Source organism: Lissotriton helveticus, chromosome 4_1 (assembly GCF_964261635.1).
Source record: "Lissotriton helveticus chromosome 4_1, aLisHel1.1, whole genome shotgun sequence".
NCBI classification, from domain to species: Eukaryota; Metazoa; Chordata; class Amphibia; order Caudata; family Salamandridae; genus Lissotriton; species Lissotriton helveticus.
In genome coordinates, this window is record NC_136063.1 from 34,456,882 (window position 1) to 34,484,707 (window position 27,826).

At 41.9% G+C, this 27,826-nt stretch overlaps 1 protein-coding gene across 3 annotated transcripts in view; it reads right to left on the reverse strand.

Annotated features, from left to right (window-relative positions):
* Nucleotides 1–4,430: 4,430 nt before the first annotated feature.
* The window catches only part of LOC144828310 (GTPase IMAP family member 9-like), a 31,815-nt gene continuing 8,419 nt past the window's right edge, over nt 4,431–27,826 (reverse strand). Inside the window, exons 2-5 of one of the 3 annotated variants that reach the window (XM_078686393.1) lie at nt 26,864–26,886; nt 17,464–17,503; nt 16,894–16,946; nt 4,431–13,886 (exon numbers count right to left, since the gene is read on the reverse strand). In XM_078686393.1, the coding sequence (XP_078542519.1) occupies nt 13,273–13,886; nt 16,894–16,909 (630 nt within the window). In that variant the 5' untranslated portion in view covers nt 16,910–16,946; nt 17,464–17,503; nt 26,864–26,886 and the 3' untranslated portion in view covers nt 4,431–13,272. Of the gene's footprint in view, nt 13,887–16,893; nt 16,947–17,463; nt 17,860–26,863; nt 26,887–27,826 lie in introns of those variants that run through there. The other 2 variants (XM_078686397.1, XM_078686396.1) reach the window with 2 other exon arrangements.

A 27,826-nucleotide genomic window follows, 5' to 3' on the forward strand; every position in this document is an offset into this window, starting at 1 on the left:
TTAATCAAAATGTGATTAATTAATAAACAACCGAGAGTTATAAATAAGCTTACTGGTGTGCAGATACAATCATTAGTGTCACTATCGTATGTAAAAAGGTCATATTAACGTTGTAGGCCTGTTGGCCACATACAGAAAAGTAATAACACAGAAAGGAATTCCCCTTTTTTGATACTGTTGATACCCAGTCCTTTCTGGTTCTTTGGGAAACTCTTGTTTTTTGAAGCTTTATTTGTATAAAGTCATCAGTTGGAGTTGCATCCTGAAACCTCTGAAGCATCTGATGCACTTTTGTGACTTCTGCTGTGCTATCTAGAAGTGCTCTCGCCCAAGTCCTGTTTCTCAGAAGCTCTCATAGTTGTATCAGAATGTTTTCTAGAAAGTACAGCAACTTTCTTATTTTTTGATGGAGTTTTTGAGTACAATCCTTTCTCCACCCTCTTTACTCGGATTTCAGTCTTATTTCCTATTTCACTTTCCTTCTATTCTCCTCCTTTCTTCAGTACTTGGATCCACTCCCTCTCTCTGCGTGGAAGAGGTGTGGCGCCGCGGTCAGGGCGACTGACTCTGGAATCTGGGGATCACGGTTCGATCCCCGTTGCCGGCGGCAGATTAGCCCAGCACCATGTGACTCTGTCAATAGCTTGCTTCATCTTCTCGACAGACCCCAGCGCCTAGAGACCCTTACGGGTGATTGTTTGCACTTTACAAATGTGGATTATTATTATTACTCTCAGTGTCCTCAAAAGAACATGAAGAGTGACAATCAGAATACTGATACTGTTCAGATTCTTTTAGTGTTATCACAATCCCTTAAGTTGGAACCACCCCTACTAGATTTCTGAGACCTGGGAGATCCTGTCCATCTTTTTTCTTTTACCTTTTGTTTCTTATTCCCTTCCATGGCAGATTTCTCTTTAACAGAAGCCTCATTGTAATTTTTGGGTTTTAAATGTGACTTAGCAGGTCCTTTATCTAAGATATCATATCCCACAGATATTTATACTTGAGCAATTATTTTCTGTATTGTTTATTTGCATCAAGGTGTATGTCCCAGGCATATACTAGGGATCTTATAAGGCAAAGGGATGTCAATTCAGACTATACTGTTGTCAAGTGGTTAGGAAAGGCCCAGGTAAAACACCAACATTTTACATGCTCACGGTTCTAAAGTTGCCTCATGCTTAAACACATTGACATTTGGAATACATTTGCTTGAGTGTCTGTGCAGGTAATATTCTCTAAGACAGCATTGCTCATGGGAGCAACATGGTCCTGTTTGCAGCATTGCCCCTCATTTTGCCCACATTTTGACTACTAGATGCTGGTTTTTATGGCACTGGGCTCTGCAAACCAGACTCAGGGCCTGTGCTCTGTATAAAATGTACATGGTAATTAGGTATAATTACAATTGGTACTAATAGCTTAGCTGTAAGTCCCTAGTACATATTTGGGCATGTAGGTTTAGAGACCCAGTAGACTTAATGCACTTAAGCATGCACTGGTGTGTTGCCTGATGTCATTTTAAAGGCAGCCCAGCTTTTCAAGCCACCTTTACATTAAAATAAATGCAAAGCTAACTTTTGAATTAAAGGTACTTCCAAAGTCTCAAACAACATTGTTTTTACATATACATATTTACATATAAGTTACACTAACGGTCTTCCCTCAGTGCCCCATGGTAGGGTGCCTGTAACTCTAAGCAGGGACATGATAAAATGTGTTTTATATGCCCAGTTAGGGAAAACTGCAATTTTTCATTTTTCCCTATTGTAGCACAATGGTTCCATAGGCTAATATAGGAATACTTTAATAAAGTATAACTACTGAAAGAAAGGAGAGGAAACTATAGTTAAAAGTGTCAAAAAGATATTTAGAATAAATGCAACAACGTATTATAACTATCCCAGACAAGAAACAGGGACCTTACTTCACTGTAAGCAAACATCTAGCCTTCTAGGAGCACTTCTCAGGCTAGCCAGCCTGAGCTGAGCCAAGCTATCTTCAGGAAGTGTGAAGTAGCCTACAGAGAGCTGCAATGAACCTAGTGCATTGTGATAATTGTAGTCCCGACATACCAAGGACTTTCTCAGAGCTTGTTAACCCTTGGATCAGTGTGTTGGACACTTTGAACCCACAACAGGAAATTCAGGAAGACATTCCAGAAGTTTGGACAACTTTTGAAAAATGTTCCATAGGGTGACTGACTCATCATCAAGTGTCAAGCTGACTACAGTGAACTGGCACATGACCTGGACCATAGGTTCGTACAACTGAAAGACTCAGGGCTCAAGACTTCCAGGAGATGACAAAGGGTTTGCGCTGGACCAAGCCAACAAAGCCGCTGCAAATCCGTCTTCCTGGAGTGGCCCACTTGATGTCTAGAGAAAATTCTCCGGAACAGTTTCTAAGTGTGATGGTAAATTTTAACCGAGGCCTCCTTCTTAGTGTATCTGACCTGGGATCCATCATGGTCAGCCTCAAACTTTCACTTTGTCCCGGTCAAGCATGTCCCATATGTCCCAATTTGGCGATATTCGTTTTTAAGCACTAACACAATGTTTATTCTGTATAAATTCATATCTCTTGTTCCCTAGATTGGATATAATAACAGGAATATAACATTTTTGTAAATTGGTGTTGAGTTTTTACTATGTGTTCTGTTTTACTTATTTAATGATTTGGTGTTTTAAATGCTTTACACACCTGCCTCCTAAGTTAAGCCTGTCTGCTCATTGCCAGCTAAAAAGGGTTGAGCAAGGGATTAATTTATTGAGACCCTAACTGAACCTTTTATTGTGTTGTGGCCTTTATAACTAGTGGTAAGTCACTACTTATCACTACTAATACATCACTTTCCACCTGCTTACGTCTCCACTTTGTAGCGACAGAATCACAATTTCTTGAATATTCAGTCCAAGGGGTAACGTTCACTGTTCGAATTTTGTTGTTTGTTGTTGTCTGGTAGGCGACAGTGCTATCAGAAAGAATAAACAACAGTGGCCGAACTGGGGCTTGAGCATTTCAGAATGCTGATTATTTTTATATATGCAGTCTCATTAAATTGTTTTGTTAGAGGAGCATTTCACAGACACTGCAAGGTTGCTGCATGTCAGAAATAAAGTTCAGCTGATTACTGTTCACCTCTGCAAGGAGGAATGCCCAGCTCTACCAAGACAGATATGCTGATGACACTTACCCACAGGTAATGGGGAGTTAGATCACCCAACAGGAATATAGCAGATATACCCACCTTAGGCAAACTAGGTAAGGAAGCACTAGGTGCAAGTAAACTATATCACAGTGCACATATGCCAGCATATATTCAATGTTCCAGCACAATGTTGGAATTGTTTATCTTTTCCATTATTCTCGTAATGCTAATTATGTTATTCCATTTCCTTCTATTGATTATTGCAGCACATACTACATTTTACTCAAGATTCACAATGCTTCAATAAATACTGAAACTGCAGGAAGTGTATTTCTCATGAATTTCTTTGGGTATGCATGAGTAACCAAACTAAAGGGTTATAAATCTGTGACCCCGATTCCCTTGGTGAGTCAGAGTGGTCATGTTATAAGGGTGCATAACTCCATCCATTACATGATTGAGCTTGTGGTCCAGCTAATGCACTGTGGCTAGCAAGACTACAAGCCAATATATCCTGAATTAAGCACGGAAACAGTCTGGAACAACCCAGATGTTTAAGTTGTCCAACAAATGCTCAGTTTCTATTGAGAAAGTATGAAGCTGTACTACATAGTTTGGGCTATATGTCTATATTTTGTCTTATTTGACATCAACATTGTCATAACTAGACACTTGTGCCAGACTGATGTCACATTAGGTGTAACTATGTCATTGTCGGACTAACTTGTCACTATCACAGTACATGGACCATAAGATTAGACAACATCTACTTCAATGGCAGACATGACAGTGATTCTGTATAAATTGGTAACAATGGCAGCCTTCATTACCTAAGATGGAGTTGGTGCCTACTCAAACTGGAGTCGTACATAGGATCTTCGCGTCAGCCTATATAGCTAAGTGTTTCCAAACAAGCTTGTTTAAGATTTGCAACATTTGCCCTTAAGTCATTTAAGTCTAGTATTTCCATCCATTCATTTGAGATTTTTCTCTCACCTACAGTAGCAGCATTAAATGCAAGGCTTAATACATTTTCTAGACCTTCCAAAAACAGTAGAGTTCTCTAGATCCCCTGTCATCAAGGACTTAGTCAATGTGTCAACATGAGAATAAGAAGTCAGTGGAAGGCAAACTCCAGGAACGCACTGAGCACCTCAATGGTGAGGTGAGTATTTGGTAATGATCAGCCTGATTGAAATGTCACAGGATTCATTGTCGAAGTCCAACACTCTTTCATCATGAGTAGACACACTCAAGAACACCAGGAATCGAGAAATATGCTTTCAAGATTTTATTAAAACCAAATACCTATTCTACTGCACAAATATGATTAGCATTTATTATACCAATAGAAATAATAGTGACAATGATATTTATGAGCAGGTAAAAAAAAGAAAACATTCTAACATTGTGGCAATTTTGCAAGGTATTTCTGCAGCCTCCAACCCCTCATTTCCAGTGGCTAACTAACCAAAACTTAGCACTGGAAATGAGTCTTTTGTAGTTTCATGGGTGCCTCACAACAGAATACAGCATTTGCAGTTCCCCTGCCCACGATTCAGCGTGTATGTCCGAGAGATTGGCATATGAACCATGGAGGACTTGATGTGACTTTCTTTAGCCCTTAGGAAGAAAGATGTTTTTAGCTACTGAATAATCCTCTTGTCTCGGATCCCTAGAGCGAACTCTCTCTATCTAAAAAACACTTAATTCCCTTGTATTTACTCTATTTTCATGTTGTTGATCATCTTCAGAGATAACAATATTAAAGCTCCTCTAACCTTTTTCCTTCTTACAGTCTGTAAAATATTGACATTCTATCAAACCTTTTTCATTGTGTAATTAAAATGACTAGAAATGCAATATACATCATGTTGAAATAAAAAATGAATACGTTCAAGCAAGCTGAAGTACCAGCTGCAAAGAAACACATACTTTTACAATATTGGCATTTGTGCACTTGTATTCAAAACGTAAAATAACTCTCTTAAATAAATGAACATACATAAGTCAAAGGGAATACCTAAAATATAAAATTGATGAAGAATATAACAGGCTGACCTGGGTCACTTGCTTCCAGGATGTTTTTCAACACAAAGGTGTACCATTGAGGGAACTGAAGCGGCACTGATTGGAATATGCTTCTGCCATCTTGGCAAGACATGATGCGGGAAGCAAGCAAAGCACTGCCTAATATGCAAACACTGCATGGCCCAGATGCATCTTATACATATACTCATAAATATATCTGTGGTTTCTTGTATAATGCATCTCAAACAAATATAAGGTACCAGAGGACTTCACTTTATATAAGACTTTAAATAATTTAAGGGTATTTAGATATAACCCAGATCTCTGGGTAGAAATCTTAGCCCCAGTATTTACTGAGGTCAAAAGCACACAAATCGTCCCCGCATCCTGGAAAGATTCAAATATATCACCCATTTTTAAAGGAGGGGACAGATCTCTTCCACAAAACTATTGTTTTATAACTCTGTTGGTTGCTGCTGCTAAATACTTTGCCAGAATGGTGTTTAATGAGCTAACATCATTTGCCTCTAGCAACACCATTATACCATATAATCATACCAGATTTCTATAATCACCTGGCATGATTAAGAACATCTTAGCAATCTCTTTACATGTGGATGCTGCCCGTGGCTCCAAAACATGATTATACTTCTGGTATATTGATTTTAAAGCGACATTTAACCGTGTGGACTGGGGGAAGTTGGCAAACTGGAATATACTGCAAAATCTTTTAGATATGTTGATAATGTTGCAAAGCGTTACATGGGTTTCAACTTGAAAAAGGTAGGGGCAGGCACACATCTCAATCAAAAAAGTCAAACCATTCGAGGTCTAAAACAAGGATGTGTTCTGACACCAACCTTATTAAAACTTTTTCTGGAAGATTTGACAGAACCATCCCAATCATGCAATCCTCATGCTCCTAAACTAGGCAGAAAAACAATATCAAGTTTGATTATGTGCTGATGATGTGGTAGTGGTTAGCCGTACTCAGGTGAGGCTTCAAGGACTGCTCAACACAATGATGGTGTACTCACTAGCCAATGGCCTGTCAATCAAATTGGAAAAAACAAAAAAACACGAGTTATAAAAACAGGAGCACCTGAACACAAGCCTAGTTTTTGGGTGAAAAGGGGATAAAAAACGCAGATGAGTACAAGTATCTTGGGGTAACTATTGATAACAAAGGAAGCTTTTCATGCAAAATGCAGTGATACAAAAGAAAGGCCTGGTTCTGGCCATAGTATTTAAAAACCTGAAGAAAAAGCTTGCTGTTCCCTCTTTGGATCCACTCTTGGAAGCTGTAAAAGCAAAGCTTCTCCCAACAATCTCTTATGGAAGAAAAGCATAAAGAGGGCAGGCCGCCAACACCCTAGACTCTGTAATCACTTGTGCTTACAGGATTATATTCTCCTTACCAAGTTATACCTAACCAGGCAGATAAGAATAGAATTTGGGTGGCTAATTCAGTCACTAGCACGACGCTCTGCATACATAATAGGCTGGAACAAGATTAGGATGGCCAAACCAAACACTGAATCACATGTTATGGGGCGAGCTACACCACCATAATACGTCACCGGTAAGGGTATACCCGCAGGAGTCTCTCGTCCTTGCAGGCCTCACTCAACTTTTGGAAACTCCAACTAATTTACAGACTTTCAAGCGTTTAGTCTATAAGTCACTTAAAACTCAATCTGTTATAGAGGACAAAGCCATATCAGCCATACTAGCAAAAAGAGCACATAGTTGGATGACAATAATTAACTGTCAATCTATTGCCCTTCAAGATTACGTTGTCACGGTTTACCCAGCTTTTATCAAGCTGCAGTTTTTAAAATCCCATCTTGGGTTATTACCAGTTAACATGCATATGGCACCCTGGGTACATGGAAATCTCCCTGTTACCTGTGGACTCTGGGACCAATAAGAAAGATCTGTTTTGCTTTGTCTGTTCCTGAAACATTGTTCAGACAGAAAGGAAACAACTGTTAACAAGGGCATTTAACCAAAGGGGAATTTGAACAAAGCAGGCTATCCTAGCCTGTTTCGCTCTAGGGGACCCCCAGCTAAAATGTAGCTTTGTAAAATCTTTGTTAATGTTGGAGCAAACATTATAGCAAACATAACTTGTTCACCGCCGCTAACATAAACTACTGTTTAAATGGGTACATCCCATTTAAGAAAAAAAAAGCTCCCTCCACCAAAGCAACACTGGTGCTGACCTTTTTTTGTTTATTAACCAAATCTCCTCGAGCTGTAAATACGTGCTGTATATTGAATCTTCTTGTAATATGGCTGACAGTAGTCTTTAGCCCTTCCTTAGTGTTCTTACCTCCTTAGCTTCCCAGAATACCTGTGAGTGTTCTAATCTGTACCAGAGTGTTCTACCAGTGTCAGTTGATGGTCCGGTCAGCTGGCGAGGTTTTTGTACTCAGCTGATCCTACAATAAATCTACATGTAATCATCTAGAAGTATCCTGTCATCTATCTTTTCCTATTTACAACATTTTGGCGATGTTTTCTGCTGACCAGACCAGAGAGGAAACCATCTAACACAGCTTGAGCTACACCTCGCAGAAAGAACCCACTGCTCTTCACCTATCTGCTGCCTGTAATATCATCTAAAGAAGTTGAAACTAAATGTATGAGGAGTATTTCAAAGGAATTTAAAGCAAGAAAAGAACTGTGAGTATATTACTCATCGCTGGCAGTACGGTGCAATCTTAACTTTGGCAAGAAATAAGGTGTAGGAAAGTAATAGCAGTGAAGTAATCAGAAACCTTTAAACTGCTGTGAAAAAGGAAGAAAACCATCTGAAAGTATTTGTAGCGCTTTAAAACTTATGAAACCAGTCTCATCCAACAGCTATTGTCAAGTAAAACTACATTTCAACCATCTGCAGTCAACAAAGTATTACAGGGATTACCAATGCTGTGAAACCCTTTTTAAAGAAAAGATATCAGAAATTTTAAGCGTATTACTTTCAATGTTCAAGCCACAGCTGTTGCAAACAATGAGGAAATTACAGACATAGGTTGGATACACATGCTGCCAAAAACGAGAGAATTACAGACATATATGGAGAAAGAAGAAGATTTGAGTTCGAGTTCTTCTACAGTGAGTCTGTCATGCAGTTACTGATTTCCGTTTGATTGTGAGTACCGTTTGACTGTGGGTCTGTGTGTCTGCCTCCACGCTGATCCGGTCTTCACCATGCCACTTTCGTTTGTAATGACGTGGTAGAATCTCCGTGTGACTCAGCGGAGGAGCGTGATGTTTTCAGCGTCATTGCAGCGTGTGGAAGAATCCTGTCTGCATCACCGCACAACGTGAAGCGTCACAACGCGACGTAATGCAGCCATTTTCTGCTCTTCATTTTATCGTATCCTGTTCCCATGGCAACGTTACACTGTTTGCTGCCCGGTATAAATATACAGCTCATCGCGCTCCACCAAAAGTGTTTCTCAACTGTGAAATATACACGCGGCTCATCTCTGGCAAGTGTCTCATGTATTAATACTGTTAATTTCCACATTCCAGAAGGTTTCGTGTGAGGCTGATTGTGAGCTGTAGCAGTGTGTTTGTGCTGTTCGGACAGTGAATGAGCATTTATTAACGTTACAGCACATATTTTCCCATTAAAGGAGGACCAATTCAGCAGCGTAAAACATCACGAGTGTTAACAATAGAACACGAGTCACAGTGTAAAATTTATGACAAGTGTGCCATCTAGTGGATATTTTCGGTATTCATTACAAATCTGGGAGAAACCAAGAAACGTGTCAGTAAACAGACATAAGAAATTAAACTGGGTATTGTGAAGCAACTATTTTTATCACTATGCCTATGCTGTTTAGAACAACCGGTAAATAAAATTAGCTCTTTACTATATGACAATTCTAAGGAGAATAAGAGCAGAATTCTTGGCTAGGAGCTCGGAAACGTGCCTAAGGACCTATGATTAAGTCCAATAACTTACGGTGCACAGTACCTGCAGTAAGTAAATGTGGCGCGTCTGTCGATTCGGAAATGCATTTGTCATATTCAGAAAACCTAAGAGCAGGGCAAAGCTAGTCCATAAGTGGGCCGAAGAAGCGGGAGGACAAAGGTAAAGATACATGACTGTACAAAGGTTATTCCAAAAGACAAAATATGGACAATGGTCAAAGAGGAGACAGAACAAGGAGCGGAACGTCTCAGTACAAAGTTTGAGCGCATGAACAGTAAGTCCACAGCGGGGACAAAGGTCCCAAGGGAGACTCTAGACAGTATGTTCACAATGGGGACAAAGGTCCCAGGTGAGAGTCTGGACAGTAAGTCCACAACGGGGACAAAGGTCCCAGGGGAGACTCTAGACAGTATGTCCACAATGGGGACAAAGGTCCCAGGTGAGAGTCTGGACAGTAAGTCCACAACGGGGACAAAGGTCCTAGAGGAGACTCTAGACAGCATGTCCACAATGGGGACAAAGGTCCCAGGTGAGAGTCTGGACAGTAAGTCCACAACGGGGACAAAGGTCCGAGGGGAGACTCTAGACAGTATGTCCACAATGGAGACAAAGGTCCCAGGTGAGAGTCTGGACAGAAAGTCCGCAGTGGGGACAAAGGTTCCTGGTCAGAAAAAATTTATCTTTTTACATCGCTTGTTATACTGCACTCAGTAATCTTATCTATGAATGTGGTATCTTTCAAGCACGAAGGAGTATGTTGAACTGTCTATCTTCAACTTGGAGCGTAAAGTGTTGACGGACAGAAACGGTTTAGAGGGGGTGGACTTTTCCTGTTTTGTCAGTCTAAGGGGAGTAGGTAGTGGTGATGCCTATTAGTTGTTTTAAGTGTTGTGTCTCACCTCACACTTCACGTTGACACTCTTTGCCCTAAAATGCTCTTTTGCCTTCATGAACTAAAATTAGTTCTAGTCGTCTTAGACCTTCTTTCTGTCTTTAGTTTTATTGTTGCTGTCTCCCATACTTTAAGCTTTATTTTCAGTTTGTTTCATTTCTTTTTGTAAAGAAGGAAGATGTGTTGTATATTGATTCTTCTTGTAATATGGCTGACAGTAGTCATTAGCCCTTCCTTAGTGTTCTTACCTCCTTAGCTTCCCAGAATACCTGTGAGTGTTCTAATCTGTACCAGAGTGTTCTACCAGTGTCGGTTGATGGTAAGGTCAGCTGGCGAGGTTTTTGTACTCAGCTGTGTCCTACAATAAATCTACATGTAATCAACTAGAAGTATCCTGTCATCTATCTTCTCCTATTTACAACAATAGGCCTGTAACTAAACTATAAAAAAGTATAAACAGTTCTCCCTCTCAAGTGACATTGACCTACATGATAACATGTAATCTGCTAAAATAGCGCTTCCTGTTTACTAAAGAACTGATTTCCACCTTTGTTCTTACCACTCAATATTTTCAAATTCGAATGCAAAGATTTAATTTTAAAATGACAAATTTTATGCATATCATGTATTTTTGTATTTATTTCATGTACAAGTTTTATTGTAACGGTGTTAGTAACTAAGCAATTAGTTTAAACTAAACTAAACTAGAAATAAAACATTGGTGAAGATTATAATAGGCTGACTTGGGTCACTTGCTTTCAGGATGTGTTTTAATTCAAAGTTCAAGTTCAAGTTCAGGAATTTGTATAGCGCACTACTCACCGCTCAAGGAGCTTGGGGAGGGGGTGCATTATTTATCGAAAAGCCAGGTTTTAAGTTCCTTTCTGAAGGAAATGTAGTTCTGTGTAAGGTGGGGGTGAGTGGGGAGAGAATTCCAGGTCTTGGCCGCCAAGTAGGAGAAGGATCTTCCTCCCATGGTGGATCTGTGGATGCGCGGAACTGCGGCGAGGGCTTGATTGGAGGATCTTAGTTGGCGGTGGGTGTGTAGAAGGACAGTCGTGTGTTGAGGCATTCGGGACCTAGTTTGTAGAGGGCCTTGTGTGCATGGGTGAGGAGACGGAATGTTATTCTCTTGTTGACGGGAAGCCAGTGGAGGTCTTTCAGGTGACCGGTAATGTGAGCTTGGCAAGGGATGTCCAATATGAGCCTGGCTGATGCGTTTTGGATGCGTTGGAATTTTTATCTGTAATTTGGCTGTGGTTCCGGCGTAGAGGGTGTTTCCATAGTCCAGTCGGCTAGTGACCAGTGCGTGGGTGACAGTCTTTCTTGTTTCGGTGGGGATCCAGCGGAAGATTTTTTTGAGCATACGAAGTACGTTGAAGCAAGGTGTACCCTAAATGGAAAATGCATCTGGAATCTTGGCAAGACATGATGTGGGAAGCAAGCAAAGCACTGCTTAATATGCAAGTACTGCTTGTTCCAGATTTACCTTACTCGTCAATACATTTGAGGTTTATTTTGAATAGTGCTTCTCAATCCAATGTAAGTTACCAGAGAGCTTCACATATCACAAGTCTGAATAAAAAGTCTATGAGTAAAGTAGAGACATTCGAATCATATAATAGACAAGCTATATATGCAAGCAAGTTAAAAACCTTTGTGCAATACATGACGTCACATGAGAGAGGTTGCATAGTGGAGCAGCTTTGATGGACCCGGCAACTTGAATGCAGAGGGGCAGATTTGCAAGTCCCTTGCGCGGCCAGTACATCAGTTTTTGTGACGCACTGGCAGCGCATTTCACTGCCCCATATTTACAAGGATTGGAAAAGCCACCCAGGGGCGATCCATGGGTGTTGCTGTGAGTGTTCCAGACACATTTCCAGATTTACGAGGAATTGCAAACCTGGAAATGTGTCAGTAAGCTATGCCGCTGAGGCACAACAAGAAGAAATGTTTTCCATTCTCCTCGTATTTTTCCTCTTTCAATGCGTGCTGCATTCTACAGCACGAATTGAAAGAGAAACATGCCATTAGTGATTGTTTTCACACCTTCCTGCACAAAAACAATCTCCCCATGACGCAGGCATCCTTGCACCATGGTGCAAGGGTGCCTGTGCCGGCGTATGGCAGCTGTTTGTGTGCAAGCGCAAGGGAGAGCACAGGAATATGGCATATCATTATAAATATGTTGCATTCCGGTGCACTGAAAGTGCAGCAGCGTGGCACAGTCAAAGGGCTTGTGGTGCCACACTGCGGCACTTACTTGTAAATCTGCCCCAGAGTATGTTAACGTGAACGTGAATTCATCTCAGTGTCTTAAGTGTCACACTATCACTTTTCCAAGTTAAATGGCTCACTGTGGTGTATGAGAAGTGCATGTGCTGGTTATCTGTGATATTCAGGTAGTCTGACAGTTACAGAACCAATAATATCATTGGACAGGGCAAGATTATATGATGGAACTCCTTCGACCCACAGTCGGGCACTGGAAGCCTTGATGCTGCTGAGTCTTTGGGGGAAGGGTGGTAAACAAACCTTACTTGAAAGAGTAGGGTTTACATGTACGGAGAGGGGTAGATGTGTTGAGGTCTGTCCTCATTAGGACAATAACACATGATGAATCTGTCATGTGGTATGGAGCTTGGCCTGCACTGGGAAAACTGGCACATGTATTCATGGCACATCAGAAACTGACGCTAGACTAGATGGAGCCAGAGAAGCCCCGGTCAAAGCTGCACATAAGGCATGGTGGAGAGGACGTCTAGGCCTCAGATAAGAGTAACCCATAATATTACCAACACTCCCCCATATGGCAGACAGCTAGATGGTACTTCGCTCCCTGAACTATTCTGGTTGCACTATGGTGAAAAGATGTGTGCAAGGTGCTAGGCAGCCTGTTTGTGCACCAGTGCAGGAGAAAAGAGAAAAGGCTATTTTAGTGAATTTGGCTCTTTGCAGTCCAATAATTCAGAAAATCTCCCTGCTAGATTAGAATTCACAAAGAGGTACAGTGGAGGGAACAGAATAGCAAATTACTTAAAGATAGAAAGAGTGTCAAAAACATAATGATTAAAAGAAAGAATGTCTGAGTGAGATTATGTGAGACAGAGAGGGATTATGATTGAGTGTGAGAGGTAAAAAGTGATTCAAAGTGTGAGGTTTACTAAACATCAGTGTTCAGGAGTAATTGTTAGCATTGTAGAGACACATAGTCAACCATCAAACCAAAATGTTCTGCCCTCAATCCTCCTGATCCTGCCCCAGGCTGCAATATCCACCTCCATTCCCTGTCAGCATTGTGTGTATCACCTCAATGAGGCCCCCCAATTGCTGCTCCCGCTCTGCTCCTGTCGCTCGGTTGTTGAAGGCACAGACTCGCCCCCCACAGCTCTCCTCCAGCTCTTTAAGCTTTTCTTCACATGTGCTGAGGAACATTTGTATAGTTTCACCCTCCAGGTCATCTTTCCGTGTAAATATGATCACAGTGAACTTTAGCGCCTCCTCCCCGAAGAGATGCTGGATCCTTTGTACGGACTCACGCTCCTCCACGGTGAACCGCCCGGCCTGGAGCACGAGGAGGATGGCGTGCGGGCCTGGGTGGGAGAGCTGTGCGCACCGCTTCTTTTCTATCAATTGCTCCTCTGCAGAGACTGGTGGGTAAAGGAAGTCCGGGGTATCCACCACTACCAGAGGTCTGCACTTCCACTCTACCTCCCCCCTCTGGCACTGTCTGGTCACGGGCACTGCCGAGGGTTTGGACACAAACTCTCTCCTCCCCAGGATGGAGTTTCCAGTGGCGCTTTTCCCGGCTCCTGTGCTGCCGAGTAGGATTAGCCTCAGTTCTTCTGTCCAATCTGTGGAAAGAACATTAACAAGTCAGTCCAAGCAGTGCTCGAGAGAGAGATTTTATTAAGTGACCGCACAGAGCTAAATCACATTCTTTACTTTGAGCTCCCTTGACTCGAGCAACAAAGGACATATCTTAGATAGGCTATCTGAAGTACAGTTATTAGGGTTTCACCCAGGTATTGTGAGGTAAATGCCAATGTCTGCTTCTTCACACTACTCTTAAATACAATGGCTCTTGATTGCCCCTCTTCCCACTGTGGCACATCATTGACCTCAACGTGCTCCTGCTCAGCAATGAGATTTCCTGTTTCTCATGCCTCATATTGAGGCCTTTCACCATGCATTTGATACAACCCCTTTAATCTCCAGGTTGACTTTTCATATCTAAAGCCCCCAACCCTGATCTATTTCAGCTGGTATCGACTGCTCACAATCTCATGAGCACTAAGTCACACACATCATACTGAGAGAATTAAAAAGGTCTCTGCAAATGTGACACTTCGGGGGACCCGTAGGGCATTGAAGTGCCGGTCCGGCGAGGAGCAACTGCCCTATGATGTAGCATGACATCCTTTGTGATGTGTGGGGGCAACAAGTAAGTGTCTTGCTGACTCTTTCTTCCACACCCTAGACCGACAACTCTCCCTTTAGGAATAGTGACCACTGTTTTGGTTTATACTTCATGTGGGAGCACTGGCACTGAATCCCTTTCTTTCAGCTCCCAGTCCAACTTCTTTCTTTCTTGGAGTTATATTGCAGAAGAGGGACTGCCCAACAAAGAGTCACTGGCATGCCCGCCCTCATTACAATATGGCTGCCTTCACAGCAGTCGCAATGTGCATATGTTCTATTTTGGCTTGTGCTGCAGGCTGCAGCACAAACCGCAATAGAAAATATACACTTTAAAAACATCCCTCAACCATGTGGCAGGCACCATGTGTTGCCTGCTACATAGCGCAGGCATGTTTAGGGGGTACCATAGGTGGCAGTCAGGCCTCATAGCAGAGGGCCAGGGGTAGAGGGGCTGCTAGGGGCCCCCAAAGTCACTTTCTTATAGGCAGTCAGAAAGAGAGATTGTAATATCTCTATAGCAGTGCATGAGAAGGCACCGCCCCTACTGTAGGGATTACCAACTCTTTGACGGTCCAACAGGCTTCCTAAGCCCTTTGGAAAGCATTGGACTGTCCCTTCACTTCTGCCTCCAAATGCACACATTGTAATGAGTAAGTCAGACCAGAGAAGCAGATGGCGGCCGGACTACATCTGATGAGCCTTGGTAAGTAGGGATGGGGCCAGGGTGTTGAGGGTTGGGGGAGGTCACAGTTGCTTAAGGGCTGGTGGCCAGTTTCAGGGCTCAGTGTGGGAGGCTGGTGTCGGGTAGCTTTTAGGGCTGTAGGCCGAGGTTTAGGGCTCAGGGCGGGGAAGAGGGGCAGTTTTCACGACTGGGGGCAAGTTTTAGCGCTTGATGGGGCTAAGGTTGGTGAAGGTTTAAGGCTGGGGGATTGGTTTTAGGTCTCAAGGTGTAGGGTTGTAGTAGTTTGTAGGGATGGGGCAGGTAGATTGCAGGGTGGGTGCAAAGTGTTAGGGCTCAGGGTGTAGGTATACAGGGGTATGATCTTTAACATGAATATGCCTTTACCAATCATTCATTTACAATGACATTTGTTGTAAAGACATGTGTGGCAAAGCAATGGATGTTAAAGATGCTGTCTTTGTTAAGACCACGTTGTTAGGCATGTGTGGTTTAGGCAGTCATGGTTCCGTCATACAACCAAAACAGTTATGTAGTCTATAAAAGTAACTTCAAAGAGTAGATCAGAGTGACTAGTCACATAGGGCTTTAAAACAGAGAAACCCAAACAAAAGGATCAACAAAAATCTATATAATCTGGTTTCAACTTCAATAAACCAACAGTCAATAATATATTTATGTTGGATGATGATGGCTGAGGTAAAATTAAAGTATAGGTTCAGAAATGGAACGAATATTCAGACCACCCCAGTTTAACAGAAGATCAGAAGGAGTTAATAAGGTTAGAAGTATCATACGGCAAGAACAACACAAGGCCTAATTATGATAGCGATTGGACCACAACCGATGGCTCGTCGGTTGCGGTCTGACCGCCATATACTGATCCGATCTGAGTGACCTATTAGGATGTGTGCGGTCGGAGGCAGCAGTTGGAGGGCCTGTCAGTAACTAACCATATCCTTTAAGGATGGGCTTGTTGCCATCAGGATTATGATGTTGGTTTCCGACAGTCCATTCTGACATTGAAAGGCTGTCAGAATGCGATATTAGGGGCCCCTAGCAGGGCCCGTCCCGTCGCAGAATCACCTATGGACACCTATAATACCCCCCTAAACATCCCTGCACCGTGTGGCAGTCCCTTGAGGTGCCTGCCACACAGTGCAGGGATGTTTACAAAATTACATTTTTCAATGAAAGCTTGTGCTGCTGGCATCTTCAGCCCACTGCACAAGCTCCCATTGAACAATTTATGTTTCTGACTGCAATATGTGCTGTTGCATCCAAATTGAGCAGGCGGAACCTCCGACCTATGGTCGGACTCAAGTCCGACCAACATCATAATTAGGCCCACAATGTCTATCTCAGATTATGCACACATTGCTAATTATCTTGAAGAATGATTTAGATCTCACTATTGGGTTTGTGGAACCTGGATTTAAGTAATCAGTAGATTTGCTATTTAAATGGGCTGTAATCTACCATTCTGAATTATCTTAGAAATATTAATAATAATTCATTGTTAATTATATTAATAGAACACTTTTCATTTAAAGCGGCCCTTATGTACCTATTGCAGTTTCTTGCTTAAAAGATACCCTTTAAAAAAGTCAATATGTATAATTGTATAATCTGTGCATGCTATGTATATAATAATAGTGATATGCTATAATAATAGTGACATCACATCTGCACTGTTTGTCCTCGAATACATGTAACTTTAAATGCAAAATTCCATTAGGTATAAAAGAGATTCAGAGTACCATTCTGCATCTTCATCGGTCCTTTTGATGGCTCAGTCGTCTCAGTTTCCCTTCTGAAAGAAACAAAAAACAGTATTCATATATACATACATAGCTGTCAGAAAAGAATAGTTTCTGTTTAGGTTCAATTTAAAGACTTCAGAACCTTCAGAGATGCTTCATATTTTCTACTTTTAGACACTCTGGAGTTGTAACTGCAGTTATAGAATATCTTAAGAGGCAATGCCCCCCCAGATGACAAGCAGCTCAACCTTCTTCTTACTGACAATGTCAGCACTTATCTGAGTGGCAGATACCATTGTTCTGGACAATTTCAGAAGGAACGGGACAGAGACATCATTATACCTACTCAGTGAAGTGTCTCAAGAGCACCTTCAAGTAGAATGATGTTGCCCCTATTGACCTCCTAAAACATGCAAGTTCTGCCTACTTCATTGTAAAATACCCAAGGAGGGATTACTGATCATGATAAAAGATAAGTGTGATCACCCATTGAATCTAACTCACCCCATTCCACAGAAGTACCAAACTACCAGTGTGATGTTCCGCCACATCCGGCTAAAAGCTTACCTGTATCATGTCCATGAATTATCCACCCTCTGTTAGTTCACTGTAAAAATATTGTTGTCAAAAATGTTGTCATCCTATACTTAAAATGGTAAGTACAAAAAGTTCAGAAAGAATATTGTTGTCATTATTATCGTTATATTAAATATTGTTTTTATTTTATATACATTTAAATATTAATTACATTCAATAGTAAAATTAATTTAATACAAATAAAATAGATTTCATGTATATTTAAACAAATATAACAATTAAAAGTGTGTTACAAAAGTTATACAAAAATTAATGTAGCCAGTAGATAGTTATAGTTAGGACCTAGTTTCAGTGTGAAAAGCGTTTTTTGTTTTCCCAATAACTTTTGCATCAAATGATGAATCTTTGTGAAATTTTCAAAAACCCGTGGGGCACTCCGGGCACCTCCTGTCTCGATAGTTTCGAGGGGATTCGGCAAGCAGGGGAAGAGAAAAAAGGGTGTTCTAAAAAAACGTGTTTTCTCCATGTTATTTTCCTTAGGAAACTTTAGACACGGCTACAGCTCAAACTGTTAAATGGAATTGCACCAAATTTGGCAAAAATGTAGCCCTTGGTTCAGAAAGAGACCATTTTGTTAAATGGTATAAATCTGTTCAGTAGTTCCTGAGTAATTAAAAAAAGAGGTCAGAAAATCAATTCCCCATATGAAATTTTGACACAGCTAAAGCTCGAACTGCTGAACGCAATTACACCAAATTTGGCAAAAATGTAGCCCCTGGTTGAGATAGAGACCTGTTTTTTAAATGGTGTAAATCCGTTCAGTAGTTGCTGAGAAAATAAAAAAATAAAAGTTTTGATATCTATGGCCGCGGTGGATCCGTGGACCCTCCAGACCAAGAGCTTTATTCAATCCAGTTACTGTCCATGAACTTGTAAAATGACTCAGGCATTAAGACACGCAGTGCTACAGTCAAATGTGCACAATCTATGTGGTCCCTTAACCCCCTGCAGAGTACTGATTCACTCCTGCAAAAATCCAGGTAGTAGACATGCAGTTCAGCAATCACACTGCCTCTCTCTGTCCACTTCTGCAATCATCCTTACAGAACCATGTCCTTATCTTAGGCGCCAAAACAAAAGCACTTATAAACTCACCCTGCCGTCAACTACCTGCACTCTAACTAGCCAGTCACTGTCCATGCACTTGTACAATGACTCAGGCATTAAAACATGCAGTACTACAATCAAATGTGCACAATCTATGCAAGCACTTATAAACTCACCCTGCTGTTAACTACCAGCACTCTAACTATCCCGTCGCTATCCATGCATTTGTACAATGACTCAGGCATTAAGATGCGCAGTGCTACAGTCACTTTTACATTACATTACATTACAAGTAGTAGCCATGCTGGTCAGCAATCACAATGTCACTCTCTGTCCACTCCTGCTATCATCCTGACAGAACCACGTCCTTAGCTAATCACTGTGCCGAAACACAAGCACTTATGAACCCACCCTTTTGTCAACTATCAGCACTCTAACTATCCAGTCACTATCCATGCATTTGTACAATGACTCAGGCATTAAGACACGCAGTGCTACGGTCAAATGTGCGCAATCTATGCAGTCCCGTAACCACCTACAGACTACTGATTTACTCCTGCAAAAATCCACGTACTAGCCATGCAGTTCAGCAATCACACAGTCACTCTCTGACCACTCCTGCAATCATACTGACAGAACCATGTCCTTACCTAATCACTGTGCCGTAACACAAGCACTTATAATTTAACCTTGCTGTCAACTACCAGCACTCTAACTAAGTAGTCACTTTTCATGCACTTGTACAATGACTCTGACATTAAGACAGGCAGTGCTACTGTCAAACGTGCACAATCTGTGCAGTCCCTTAACCCCCTGCAGACTACTAATTCGCTCCTGCAAAAATCTAGGTAGTAGCCATGCAGTTCAGCATTCACACTGTCACTCTCTGTCCACTCCTGCAATCATCCTGACAGAACCATGTCCTTATCTAATCACTGTGCCAAAATACAATCACTTATAAACTCACCCTGCTGCAACTACCAGCCCTCTAACTATCCAGTCACTGTCCATGCATTTGTACAATGATTTAGGCATTAAGAAACGCAGTCCTATAGTCAAATGAACACAATCTATGTGGTCCCTTAACCCCCTGAAGACTACTTATTCACTCCTGCAAAAATTCAGGTGGTAGCCATGCAGTTCAGAAATCACACTGTCACTCTCTGTCCTCTCCTGCAATCATCCTGACAGAACCATGTCCTTATCTAACCACTGTGTCGAAATACAAGCACTTTTAAACTAACCCTGCTGTCAACTACCAGCATTCTAAATATCCAGTCACTGTCCATGGATGTTTAGAATGACTCAGGCATTAATACACGCAGTGTTACAGTCAATTGTGCACAATCTATGCAGTCCTCTAACTCCCTGCAGACTACTGTTTCACTACTGCAAATATCCAGGTAGTATCCATGCAGTTCAGCAATCACACTGTCACTCTCTGTCCACTCCCCAAATCATCCTGAAAGAACCATGTCCTTATCTAATCACTGCACTGAAACACAAGCACTTATAAACTCATCCTGCTGTCAACTACCAGCACTCTAACTATGCAGTCACTGTCCATGCACTTGTACGATAACTCAGGCAATAAGACATGCAGTGATACAGTCAAATGTGCACAATCTATGTGGTCTCATAACCCCTGAAGACTACTAATTAATCCCTGAGAACATCAACTCCTGCAGTCATCCTCACAGACCCATGTCCTCATCTGCTGAAACACAAGCACTTATAAACTCACCCTGCTGTCAACTGCCAGTACTCTAACTATCCTGTCACTGTCCATGCATTTGTACAATGACTCAGGCATTAAGACACACAGTGTTTTGGAACAGAGAGCAAGGAGTCATTGTACATGTAGTTACTTCTTCTATCTGAGGGGAGTCAGAGGAATAGAGGAATAGGTGAAAGGAATGCCTGAATATGAGGAAAACAGGGGGCGGTTGGGCACAGGTATGATGCTGTTTATAGATTCTTTACAAATTATGATTTGATTGGGTGCTATCAAATAAGTTATTTCGAGTTAGATGGTACCCGGAAGTATAGCACGGAACTGGATGGTTCTTTTAAGCAGAACACCCCATTCCAATATGGCCGAATACATTTGCCACCTCATCTGTAGTCCGACTTCACTTTCTAGCGTCCCAAAAGGAAAGTCGTCTTCACTTTTTTAGAACACCACGCTACATTAACAGCGAAGGGTTAGTCCCGCGTTTAACTACTTTGAGAGTACAAGGCAGGTATCTGCACACTAGCGGTAAGTTGACGATATCGTGATTAGGGAGGGGACCGAAAACAGGTTATGTTTACATGTAAGACCCATTTTAGAGTGAGTTATATCCATACGTCAACTCGAAGGCACTGTCTGGGTTATTTTCGACTATTGTGTAACTCCTATTGTGTTCTATATTTGACACATTTGGTGTTCTAGTTACGAAGTCGCACTATGTTTACGTTAGGGGTTATAACAGGTTCTTTATTTTGAGGTTAATCCGTGAACGATTTTCATTTGGTAACTGTCATGTTTGAAGAATGTACTGCATGCTTATTTGCAATTGAATAGAGAGAATGATGGACCCTCATTTATATATATTATCTTTACAGATTCCCCTGATGAAGTACCTATTATAGGTACGAAATGCATTGGGAAAGCTCTATATATATATATATATATATATATATATATATATATATATGTATATCTATATATATATATATATCAAAACATGCTTCACGATGTGAATTTCAACATTGGAAAGTGAATGAATAAATCAAATGATGAAGTAAATTTGATGAACTGACTATTTATTGGTTTCACATGATGTTAAACAAGAAATGGATCGCACTGTCGATCCAAAACACCAGGGCCCAGAGGGTCGCTCCCAAACTAAAGGGAACGCTTTGTTTTTCATGCCTGAATATGAGCCATTTTATGCTGAAGAAATCTGTCTGTTTATCACACTGTGTTTGTGAGAGTGAAACATAAAGATATAGTTGTGGGATCTGATAGCGCAGTGATCCCCAGTCGGTGCGCCGCAGCACCTCAGTGCGCCATCAAAGCTAGTCTGGAGCGCCGCACACCAAGCACACAGTTTGGGAATGTACATGGATTTGGCTGTAATCATGTCTTTCTAAAGCACAGAGCTCTAGTTTCACTCCCTTAGCTGAAAAACATGTAAAACTGTAGTTTGCTGTTAAATTGTCGAAGCCAAGTTATTTACAATGCTCAGGGCGGAATTGCCTCCAGTTATCCCTGGAAAAAAATTTTTATTGACAAATACAAGTTTCATGCTAAGTTATAAAACATACACAGGCTATCTGAGGTGTTCAAAATTCCTAAAAGGGAGTCAGTATTCAACGAAGGTTGATGTTCAAGTTCATGGAGATTGCAGAAGAATTAGTGAATATTTTGATGCTTATTTCTCTAAAAATAAATTAACATTTCCATAAGCGACTGTCACAGATAATAAGTAGAAGACCGAAAGCAAATGGAATTGGTTAAAAGCAGAAATTCAAACTCAAAGGTCAGAAACTAAAGTGCAAAAACCATAGGCCAATGGTCAGAACAAATGGCCATGAATAAAATAATGTCACTGATGAAACAGAACGTGGAGTCCTAAACCAAAAGAATCAAATTCCAAATATGTGGCCAAACCAAGGTGACAGGAAAAACATTGGTAAAGACAGTGTGTGGTGGGAGAGACCTGGGAGGGACACATCTGGGAGCCCAGGGAGGAGCTTGCACAGCACTGATGTCATCGTCATCTTGGAGCTGAGAGAGAGGCTCAAGCACCATGCTCCCATCATCTCAGAGCCCAGAAAGATGCTGAGAGTGCATTATTGGGAACTAGGAGCAGCCTGCGGTGCATCAATGGGAGCCCTGAGCTCTCCTGGCAAGTACCAGGCCTTCCCCAGAGGGCATGCACACACAGTCAGAAGGCATGATGACACACACAGGAGGCCAGAACACATAGAGATGAGGCAGACTGAGGGCATGAGAACAGAGACAAGATGCAAGAACACACAGACAGAAGACATGAGACAGACAGCATACATGAGAACATAAAGTCTGGAGCTAGGAAGGGGCAGGCAAGTGATGTCCACAAAACACACTCCTAAAGAGGACAGAGTGAAAAGGGATCAAGCCAGACAAGGGTTTACCTGGGGTCATCAGGCTGGAGGCAATAATGTGCAAAAACAGAAAAAACTAGAGCGCAGATGCACTGAGGGTCTGAAATAACATTCCGGTATCTATCAGGGCCTCACAAACCCTGCTCAGTAATGACCTGTCCTAAAGACACACCTGTTCAAAGAGCACTACATAACAATGCAGTAACAGTTCACTTCTCCAACAACCCAGTGTCCCTCCAATCAGTTGTTGATACTGCATGGGACTCAGTGGTGGAGCAGATAGGATTGCATATATGATCCTAATACCTTCATCGGCTTCATCCAATTGTTTTCAGGGAGAAAAATGGAAATACTCCTGAGGCTGGGATTACATCCGCCACCTGTCCCAAAAAATGTAACAGAATGGGGAGCCACGGCCAATGCTCAATAGGTCAAGGAAGCTACAGGTTGAAAAAGTTTGGGAGCCACTGTGATTGGGATTTAACCACTTGAAATACCATTTTAGGAGAATTCTGTGTCTTAGTAATTTTATCAGAGTAGGAAAGGGTTCAGGTTGAGCAGCAGCCTTTGTGATAATCTTTTTAATGCCAGCTTATATTTCAGTTTATCCTCTTCCCCATTAGATTCATGCCAGATCCTTTCAAGGCACTTACAATTCTTTCTGACCCTGCATAGGGCGTCACTAAACCATGGGGCTGGGTAAAGAGATCTAGAATAAATAGTGAGTTTGGGAGGAAATCAAGAATCAAGGGAAGATGAATCCAACTGTCTAAAACAAGGGTATCAGATGCCACTGTTTTACTCAGAACCAATAGGATTGCCTGTAGAAAAGAATTGAGTGTAACAGAAATGAATTTGGACCAATTTTTCCAACAGGAGGCCGAGCCACGAGACTGAACCATAAAAGTGGAAGAGATTGAAATGAAAAAAGGTACAGCAAAATGAACGGACCATGACAGTGGAATCAAACCTTCTACCAAGAATCCTTTTAAATTGTAAAAGAGGGGGTCAAGCAAATGTCCTTCTACATGAGTAGGGGAGGTTTTAATTAGATGAACGTCCAAAGCCATAAAATCCTCTACTCTAAAGAGGAGATCATGCTACAGGGTAGGTCATCCAAATAAATAGAAAAAACACGTAGCATGTTAAAATGTGAACACGTTAGGTTGTGTCACATGGTAGGGATGGGCCCAGATAAAAACACCACAATTTTGCATGCTCGTGTTTTTTATGTTGCCCTCTTTCCTAAACAAAGTGATTTTTGACATACATTTGATTGCGTGTCAGTGCAGGATAATATTCTCTGAAACTGCATTGCGTACATTTAAACTTAGGCACACTAATATGACATCTTGAAAATTCAGTACATGGGAAAATGTTTACAGTGCACATGTCATTCTTGATATTGTCTGGTAGGCGACAGAGCTATCACTCTAGAATAAACAATTGTGGCCTGACAGGGGCTTTGGCTTGACAGCATGGGTGCTGTATATTATATATATAAAAAATCTCATGTTTCTTCTGCGAGGAGGGATACCCGGATAAATACCAAGACAAGCATCCTGACGACACAAACTTACAGGTAATGGGGGGATAGACTACCAGGCAGGGATTTGCCAGATGAGCCACCCTCGGCAAAACTAGTTTAGGACAGCATTAGGTATTAGTACACTATACACATAACTTATATGTCAGCATATATTTACTGTTATAGCACTGTGGTGCAATTGTTTTATCTTTTTAACTATTCTCATTATGTCATTTTTTGCTAATCTGTTTGCTTTTATTGATCCCTGCAGCACACGTCTTTTTCAAGAGTCACAATGCTTCAATAAATATTGAACTGATGGTTGTGTAGTGCTTGTGTATTTCTTTAGGTATGCATGAGCAACCAATCAATAAATCAATCAATCATCGAATTTATATAGCGCACTACTTACCCAGAGGGTCTCAAGGCGCTGGGGGGGGGGGGGGGGGGGGGGGGTCTGCTACTGCCCGAACAGCCAGGTCTTGAGTTGCTTCCTGAAGGCGAGGTGGTCCTGGGTCAGGCGGAGGTGGGTGGGGAGGGAGTTCCAGGTCTTGGCGGCGAGGTAGGAGAAGGACTGTCCCCCTGTGGTGGTTCTACGGATACGGGGGACGGCGGCGAGGGCGTGGCTGGTCGACCGAAGCTGGCGTTTGGGAGCGTAGAAGTTGAAGCGGCTGTTGAGGTATCCTGGGCCTTGGCTGTGTAGGGCTTTGTGTGCGTGGGTGAGGAGACGGAAGGTGATTCTCTTGTTGACCGGGAGCCAGTGCAGATCTCTCAGGTGTCCGGAGATGTGGCTGCGACGGGGGATGTCCAGGATGAGTCTTGCTGAAGCGTTCTGGATCCGCTGGAGTCTCTTCTGGAGTTTGGCGGTTGTTCCGGCGTAGAGGGAGTTGCCGTAGTCCAGACGGCTGGTGACGAGGGCCTGGGTGACCGTCTTCCTGGTCTGGATCTGTTACCACGAATCCTTGGGGAGTCAGGGTTGTCATTTTCTGAGGTTGCATAATCCATTTCTTACCATGTCAGCTTTTGGGGTACAAATGGTGCAATATGAGCTAGCAGAATTTTGGCCAATATAACCTGAGGGTGTGCACAAAATCAGTCTGGCACAATCCTGACATTTATGCTGTCAGTTTTGGAAAAGTATAAGCTGCGTGTCAGATAAATGTAGGAAGGGCTTCTAATTGCTAAGAGCATCACCTATATGCAGGTCAAGGAGGATGATAGATCAGGGCGCCAGCAAAGGTACAATTATTCAATAGGCAAAGGAAGAAATATGTTGACTTTAAAGACAATCGCAATCTCTCTCTCTTTCCTGTCCACATGGCTCTGACTGATCATACAACCATATGTAGGTAGTGTAGCACATATATCAGGTATGGAGGCCTCACTGAGCCAGGTTTCTGCTAAAACTCTGCCTCTGGCAAGTTGTCAATTAAGAAGTTAAATATTTCTAATTGATGTTTAGCTAGAGAGCAGCAGTTAATATAAGAAAGCCATATGTTTTTAGTTAAGGTTACATTACGAAAGGAGCCTTAAACTTGGAGGTGTCTAGCAGGGATGTATCCACCTTATTGATTTCAAGGCTACAGACTGGGTTGAAATATGAAAATCACAGTGGTGGCAAAACAGAATACCGCCGGTAGCCAGATCCATAGATGAAAAACATACCACCAATGTTATGGTACAAAGATCCCTTATGGGAGTGGCGGGATATATATCACTCTAATTGAATCAAAAGGACCAGCATTCCTGGCCCCTGGACCTGTTCAGGCATGGACCCCAATGTTTTTGGTCAGCTTGGTGTAGAAGAAACACCCTGTGCCTCAAACAAATGTGGATGAAGACAGGGAGACATAACATGTGCCCCCCTGTGTGCATGCACATAGGTTCCTGCAAGGCATTCACTTTCGAGTCCAGGCATGCAGGAAACTTGTTAGGCGTTCCCATTGCGGTGCCATGCCACCCGCTAGAACACTGAAAAGTAGAAATCTTGCAGGCAGGCGGCAGAGATCTGTGGCAGAGAGGAGGTGTGGTGGTTGCCCTGCTGCGCCACCGCTCTGCTGAAAGGTTGTAATAAGGCCCAGAGTGCTTTAAATCACTTTTTAGTATAAGAGTGCAGGTTAAATCATTCAGAATTGACTTTCATTAACTTTCCGCTAAGACCAGGAAATTCACCATTTTCTTGGAAGTTAATTGTACCTATAGCCTAACTTATATATCTATGCATTGCACAACTGCATGGTTCTGGGTTTACTGCAGCTTAAATGCTTGCAGTAGCTGAGATATCTATAGAGGCCCAAATATGACTTTTGGCGGAGCGGTGGCTCAGTGGTGCAAGGGCAATCCAACTGTCCAGGTCGTAATCGGGCAGTCGGATCACCGGGGTGGTGATGGCTGCATCCATCAATGTTGTGCCACCACACAATGCATGTAGAAATTGCCTGACTAACAAACATTCTTGCAAACATAACTACCCTATATCACATAATCTGAAGTATTTCCAACCACCCCCAAAACTGTGGATCTTTGAGGGATGCTTGCAAACTTCAGTACTTATTCAGAGCCATAAAATGCCCCAAAGTAAATCTTTTAACCCCCTGAGACCCACACAGATCCCTCATGACCCAGTCCATCATGGTTGGCCACAAATAAAACCAGACTTACCTGCTCTGGGAACTTTTTTCATCCTGCAATACAAAGATAAAATGAAAGTAATGAGTTTACATTGCATATTGCAGATACTAGAATTACTGCAAAAGATCAGGCACAAGATTGCCGATAAACAAACAATATTCAAGAGATCAAATTGCAATACATATGCTTGTAGTTAACCTGAAATGGTAAACATGTTTACATAGGAATTTAATAGGTTTGATGCCTGGCCAGGATCTGGACTGCTTGGATCAACTTGGAACACTCCTGATCAATACTTGAGCCAGACTTCTGATTTCAGGATTTTGTTTTAAAATGTTCCATTGATGCTTAAATATATATATCCTCAGTGTAATAAGTTACATTCCATTGTTGTATGCACTCCAAGCCTTTCCTGTTTTGATTTGCAGGCTGTAAGACTCACTGAGTTCCCTATAAACATGTGCTGTTAATTTGTTAGAAATAAGGACATTGAATGAATATTCACTGAAACAAAACAAACAATAAAAAAGTGTTGTTATAGTTAGGTGTGATAAAAAGATATGACTTGGTCCAATGAGTGTGCCAGTTCTTTTATTATAGCTTACATTGTTCATTTTAAATTCCATGTTATTTTTCTACCTAATTTTGAGCAGCCTTAGTCCAGCTAATGGGTGGCAGTGTTTACAAAACACATGTGCTCCTAACATATCATAGGTGTGTAAAGGTATTGAACATGTTACAAATCTTAGTATTCAGGAGCAACTCTGTGTGCAAGTGTCCAGTGTGTCTCAACATTGTTTGTTCTGCATATACTGTTTCTGTGAGGATTTGGATGTATTATATGATGTGGCAGGGCAGCCTTTTGTGCAATACACTCATAAAACCTGTCTTGGTCGAATCAGCCTCATTTAAAAATCCTAAGCTCAACCCTGGGTTTCTGTAGCTCTGAGCAGCAAGGCTTAGCAAAGCAACAATGTGTAAAGCATTTAACAG